Source organism: Lepidochelys kempii, chromosome 7, assembly GCF_965140285.1.
Source record: "Lepidochelys kempii isolate rLepKem1 chromosome 7, rLepKem1.hap1, whole genome shotgun sequence".
In the NCBI taxonomy this organism is placed as follows: Eukaryota; Metazoa; Chordata; order Testudines; family Cheloniidae; genus Lepidochelys; species Lepidochelys kempii.
The window spans coordinates 11786167-11792739 of NC_136386.1; the positions used below are offsets into that span (position 1 = coordinate 11786167).

Below are 6573 nucleotides of genomic sequence, written 5' to 3' on the forward strand. Positions count from 1 at the left end.
TTCATTCCTAGCGGCTACTGATTGTGCGCAGTTTATTTGAGGTGTGTCTGTGTTGTGTAAGGGCTAATCCCAGTGACATCATACTGTGGAAAGCCATATTATGGAAAAACCATTCTGAATGATTTAAGGTTATGGAATGCTGGATCTGGAAAGCGCTGGGTCGCCAAAAGTCTTTTGCAAATGACTCTGTTTAGTGTTATGCCCAGCAAGTGGACTTCTGGTGATTCGCTATCATTGAGAGTCTGGAAAATCCCATTTGTGGTGTTTACAGGGTTCTTCGGGAAGTGGAATGAGAAAAGGGATTGTGACCTGGATACATGATCATCCCTATCTTCAGATACTACTGGACTGGTCCCATTAGAAATACATAGAAACAAACTGGTAGTTAAAGAGCAGAGCTCAACATCATATTTCAAATGACTTTTTTTTTGTTGTTACGCTCACTTATCAAAGCAATTACTTAATGACAAGCATAACATTCCTGACTCTCTCTAGCACCCTACATGTCAGTTCCCCAAAACACATCAAATAGCACACGTAACTCCGTCATTCCCCAGGTTTCAGTGAAAAGCATTACCTCCCAAAACCCTAACATAATAAAACACAGAGATGGTAGGAAACAATAAACGAGCTTAAAAAGAAACTGTGCGCAAACTATGTGGTGTGGGGAATGTCCCAGAAATGAGTGTCACTTTAACATAATCCATGACGAGAACTTGAAGCACTTTTTCAAAATCACAGAGACAAACACGTTTCTGAGTAGCAGCCGTGTTAGTTTGTATTCACAAAAATTAAAGGAGGACTTGTGGCACCTTAGAGACTAACAAATTTATTTGAGCATAAGCTTTCGTGAGCTACAGCTCACTTCATCGAATGCATCCTCACAAAAGCTTATGCTCAAATAAATTTGCTAGTCTCTAAGGTGCCACAAGTCCTCCTTTTCTTTTTGAGAGAGAAACACGGGAACAATATATATATATATATATATATATTTTTCCCCCTGGATTCTGATAACTCCCTCTTTCTTCTCTAAGGCCTGTTTCTTCAGTTGGTGGGGAGCAGCTAAGCCGTAAATATTTGCCCTTCACCCAGACCTGCCAGCTGGCTGAGGCTGCAGCTGACAGGCAAGGCGGTGGGTGAGGAAGGGGGAGAGGAAATAGGTCTCAAAGAAAAAAAGAAAACCTGATTACTTACCAGACCTGCCTCAAGGGGGAAAGAGAAGAAAAGTGCTTTCAACAGGGTGCCAGACTCACACACCCCCCCTCCACCCCCACCGGGGAGCCCCGAAGACTGGCACTTGGATGCTTCCCCCCCCCCCAAGGGACTTTTCCCCCACTAGTGTGTCTGCCCCAAGGCTGTGGCTCAACCCCAGGGTGAGGGATAAAACAAGCTGCCCACCTGACACCTCCCCAGTGGGGGGGGACGGGGGACGACACACACTCCCAGTCCAACTCAGCCCCCTGTGGGGGTGAAAGTCGGCGCGGGGGGGAAAGGGGGGGAAGGGGAAACGGAAGAGGGGAAGAGAGGGGCCAGGGAGCAGAGAGAGAGAGAGGAGCCCCTGGGGGCGCCGACTCCCTGGCCGAGCCAGCGGGGCCGCCCCCACCCCACCGCCGCTTTACCTGGCAGGGCGGCGCGGCCAGGCTGCGGCTGAGCGAGTCGAGGCGGGCGCTGTACTCGGTGAACTTCTTCTGGTAGCGCAGCGCTGTCATCTGCAGCTCCAGCTGCACGGCCGAGAGCTGGGCCAGCAGCGACTTCTCCCGCTTGCCGGCCCGCAGCGCCTCCTTCTTCAGCTCCTTCTCCAGCCCGCCGACCTTCGCCTGCAGGCAGCGGTTGCGGCCCTGGAGGGCTTCCAGGCAGCAGTGGCCGCCGGCGCGCAGCTCCCGGTGGGTCAGCACCAAGCCGCAGCCCTGCTGGCAGACGCCCCCCGGCCGGGCCTCGCAGCTCTCCCGCATGTGGGCGTCCACGTCGCGCAGGTTCAGCACCGCGCCGCAGCCCGGGTGGCGGCAGCGGGCAGGCGAGTAGTCGCACCGCTCGGCGTGGGCGCCCAGCTGCTGCAGCTTCACCACCCGCCCGCAGCCCCGGGCGCGGTGCTCGCACTTGATGTCCAGCTTGAGGATGAGGCTCTTGAGCGGCAGGACGTGGTTGAGCTCCTTGGTGGAGATGCGCCGGCAGCGCACCGGGCAGCTGCCCTGCTGCACCACCCAGGGCAGCACGCAGCCCGCGCAGAACACATGGCCGCAGGGGGTGGTCAGCGGGTCCTCCAGGACTTTGTTGCACAGGTTGCACTTGAAGTCGGGGTCCACCTCCCCGCTGAAGCGGTCCAGCTCGAACCCCATGCTCCCAAAGCCGCCCGCAATGTGGGGCTGGGGCTGGGGGGGGGAGTTCACACCAGCCGCCCTCCCCCCCCGACAAGGGGCTTCAGAGGGAAGCCCGCCCGGCAGAGATCCTCGGCAAGGATGGCCACCGCGCTCCGGGTTCCCCGGCGGCTCATCGGGGGCAGCCCGGACTGGCTGGCTGCAGGCTGTCGACTGCCTCCACGAGTTGCCGGAGACTTCCTCGCGAAGGGCTTGGGAGGAATCCTCGCTACCGCATTGACTCGAGTGAATGCGCACGGCTTCGCGGCGCGCGAGGTCTGCCCCAGATCTTCCTTGGTCAGGGCTGGCAGCGGGTGCGATCGTGGGTGGGGAAAGACCCTGTGGCCCCAGCTTTTAGCAGGGGGAGAGGGGGCAACAGTATCTTTGTTGCCCTCCACACACACCAGTTTCCAGCTGCCTGGAGAGGGGAGGGAAGCAGCGGCAGAATGGGGGCCAGAGGACAGTGCTTGTGTTCCCCCCCCCCCGTGTTTTCTGGAAACTGGAAAACTGCTCTGTGTTCACCAGATATGGGGGCAGGTCCAAGGGGGGCTTCTCGAGGAGTGGTACTGTGGAGAACTCAGGGTGGGGTGCTTGGGGATGGGGCAGGTGATAGGGGGACTTGGGAATCTGGGGGGACTGGCTCCAGGTCATGAGGGGACTTTAGGGAGGGAACGTGAGGGGAACAAACGTGATGGGGGCCCAGGTAGGTAGAAGAAGGGATATGGGGGAGAGAAGCGGGGTCCTGGGGTGGACTTTGAGGAGGAGTGACAGGGAGGGTTGAAGGTTCTAGGAGAACTAAAGAGGGGGAAGGGAACCGAATGGGAACAGTTACAAGAGAGAAACTGAAGGGATTCGAAAGGTGTGAGTTAGAGGCAGGCTTGTGTGGGCAGGAAAAGTCACAGAGAGGGGTGTGTAGTAGCCAGGTTCTGGGGAGATCCTGGGGAGGGGAGCTGGGTGTGAGGGACAGGCACCAGCAGGGCACTTAGGCAAGGGCTGTTTGTGGGGGAGACATAACCGGAGGTGGGAGGAGACACAATTTAGAGAGGGCAGGTACCTGAGTGGGTGAAGTGGGAGTGCAGGAGTTGGAGGCTGGGGTAAAAAGATTGAGGTGTGTAGAATATATCAGGGCAGGACTTGTTGGAGGACAGGTGCTGGAGTGGGGGCTAGGGGAAGCAAACTGATATGGGCGGTGTTGGGGAAGAGAGTGTGAAAGAGACTTGCTAGACTTGGGGTTGATGGGGGAAGCTGGAGCACTCATGTTAGAAAACCTAATTTTGATCTCTCCAAGAGATGAGTACAAACAGCACAATCCAACGGTACACTTCATATCTTTATAAAAAGGCATGTATTTTCTATGTTTGTGTGGTCTATTAATGTCCTATTAATGTCAATGGGAGTTATGTGTGTATAGGCCCAGGGAAGTTTAGTACTTTTGAAGTCTGTTTCCATCCAGAGATAATCTAAAGGCATTTCATATAGAGCTATAAAGTGCAAGGGAGGCCACATCTGGAGTACTGTGCAGAATGTGGGGCACCATATTGCATGTTGACACTGAAGAACTGGAAAAGCTATACATTAGCATTGCCTAGCTCAGATGGTAAAGTAGAATTCTCCCATAATTCCTGTCTACCCATTCCATTTTGTTTGCTCTTTTAGTATGCCCTATTTTACGGTAAATTGGGAGCACAACTAGGACCAAAGGCTTCAAGATGACCTTTAGTATCCAACTATTATATCATGGTAGAATGATTTTCTGAATGTCTGTGATGATTATTTGTCTGGAACTGACCTTTAAAAAGTTGCAGCGTAGTAGTCACATCCTTACGTTATCATTTCAAAAACCGGAGAGTGTTCTCCAATACTGTCCGTTAGTATGGGACACAGGACTCAGTGGGCAGGTATCCCATTGACTTCAGCAATGGGAGTTTTATCTGAATGGCACCTCCAGGATTTGTCCCTGTGTAATATTCCCTGTTCTGGTAATGCATGCCATATAAGGGCCTGATCCAAAGGCCACTGCAGTCAATCGGAGCCTTTTCATTGACTTCAGTGGATCCTGGATCTTCAGTGGATCGGGTCCTAAATAGTGTAGGCCTTGACTACACAGGGATATTGACCAGCATAGATATTATGGAATAAGCTAGTCTGCAATAGTTATTCCTTCATGGATACTCTCTTCCAAAAGAAGAGTGTCTTTATTCTGGAATAATTACTTCTCTCACAAAGTTTATTGCTCACTAACTATCTGGTCAATTTCCTTGTGTAGACAAGGTCTTACTCAAATATTTTACCATTTAAGTTCTTTGGGGCCGATACTATCTCTTTTAATGTTTTTTATAGTACCTAGTCCCTTTTGGACAATATTACACTACATACATTGTCTCCCTTAAATATAACTATTACAGATTAGATTAATTAGTTTAAAAATCTTAATACCACAGTATCTTCCCCTGTTCCTATTGAAACCAATTGCAAAACTTCCATTGACTTCAATGGGAGTGAAATTAGGACCAGGGTTCTTAAAAGTTATTAGAAACTGTACAAATATCTGGATGGAAAATGTTGTCAAGAGCTTGTGTAATGTTTTCATTTGGAGTCACACCAGGCAGATGCTGATGGGGAATTATGTGATCCACTTTAATGCTCCTTTTATGTGTGCGTAGGCTTTTATTTATGAATTGAATGAATTTTGAAGAAAGCTTTTGCAGGCCACCCACCATGTGTCACATCTTTCCTTTATAAATTAGTTTGAGATGATGACAGTTCAATCAGTCTCCTTGCAGTCGTTACATACAGCAGAAAACTGTGAATGGAACTTTTGCCGCTTGAGACAGACACTTAAATTTAGTTTTCTGTGATGAAAAATAATCCTCAACGTGAGCCTTAAATGTTGTTTTTCAAAGGCTGAAGTTTGAAACTGAAAGAAGGTTTGGTTTCTACTGTTATTGCCAGCAAGGCTGGAATTATGCTGCCACAACTAGGGAGGGTCCTTTTCATTTAGCTGGGTCTTTCATCATTAGAGGTACGGTACTGGGGTGGGACCACTTCTTGAACCCTTAGGGCTCTTTCATTTAACATTGATGTCCTGTCATAAGCATGAGGGCACCTTTTTGTGTAACCGGGAAAAAGTCCAGGCATAATTCCAACACTAGAGGGTTTATGTCAAGCTGGGTTGGTGCTTACTGGGGTTCTACAACACAGGCTGTTTGTTCAATCTTCCTGTGTTTCTGTGAGGCCAGAAAGTTTATCAACTTCAGAGAGAACTGAATGGAACTGAACTGGGGTACTCATTCAGCCTAAGTAGGTTTGTTCTGTTATTATTGAGAGCATGATTTTATGTTCACTTCTGAGATTTCTGAAAGGAAGTTTCCTTTTTATAACTTTCTACCTTTTTTTTTTTAAAAAAAGCTTTTCAGTGAAGCTGGTTATGCAGATGTAGCATCAAAATTTTCTCTATAGCAGATTTGGCTCTATATTATCATGATGTTCTGATTTATTTCGCTCCAACTAAAGGTAATATAATCTGTTCAAAGAAAAGGAGTACTTGTGGCACCGTAGAGCCACAAGTCCTCCTTTTCTTTTTGCGGATACAAACTAACATGACTGCTACTCTATAATCTGTTCAGTAGAGCATGATCTTCCCCAAACCTTATTCTTGGGCTTACCTCTGTATTGCATCAGGTAGATTCTTTCTGAAATTTGCAACTCGCTATGGCCCTGATTCAGCAAAGTACTGAAGCACATGTTTAACTTTTAAGATGTGTGTCTAAATCCCCTAGACAGGTTTGAGGCTCTCAGCCACAATTTTGGTGACTGCCAAACTGGATACAAATTCGCAACTTTGAAAGTTTCCGTATCCTATTACGTGGGCCTCTGATCCATCTAGCAATCCATATTTTCTTACATGATGTGTGTGCTTATCGTCCTCTAAAAAGTAAAACCTTTTTGTCTCAGGCTTTCATTTTTATTAGCAACAGAATTTATACATGCATTAGTAAGACACATGCAACATAAAGTTACAGTGAAAGAGGAACAAATAGAGTGTCAGAGGGTTGTTCTAGAATAACACAATGGGGCTCCCATCAGGGCACTACCACAACACAAATTATTAATCATAATATATTTGCAAAATAATTTAAGTAATGAAAATCTTTACTTCAGTGAGGTCAGGACTTCATCCTACACATGTGCATTGGGGGTTGGTGGGGGAGTAGGGAGA

General features: G+C 48.6%; 1 protein-coding gene across 1 annotated transcript in view; it reads right to left on the bottom strand.

Moving 5' to 3' along the window:
• PDZRN3 (PDZ domain containing ring finger 3) overlaps nt 1-2550 on the bottom strand; it is a 203820-nt gene extending 201270 nt beyond the window's left edge. Inside the window, exon 1 of the mRNA XM_073351133.2 lies at nt 1620-2550. Coding sequence (XP_073207234.2) covers nt 1620-2336 — 717 coding nt within the window. The 5' untranslated portion in view covers nt 2337-2550. The remainder of the gene's footprint in view (nt 1-1619) is intronic.
• Nucleotides 2551-6573: the final 4023 nt, after the last annotated feature.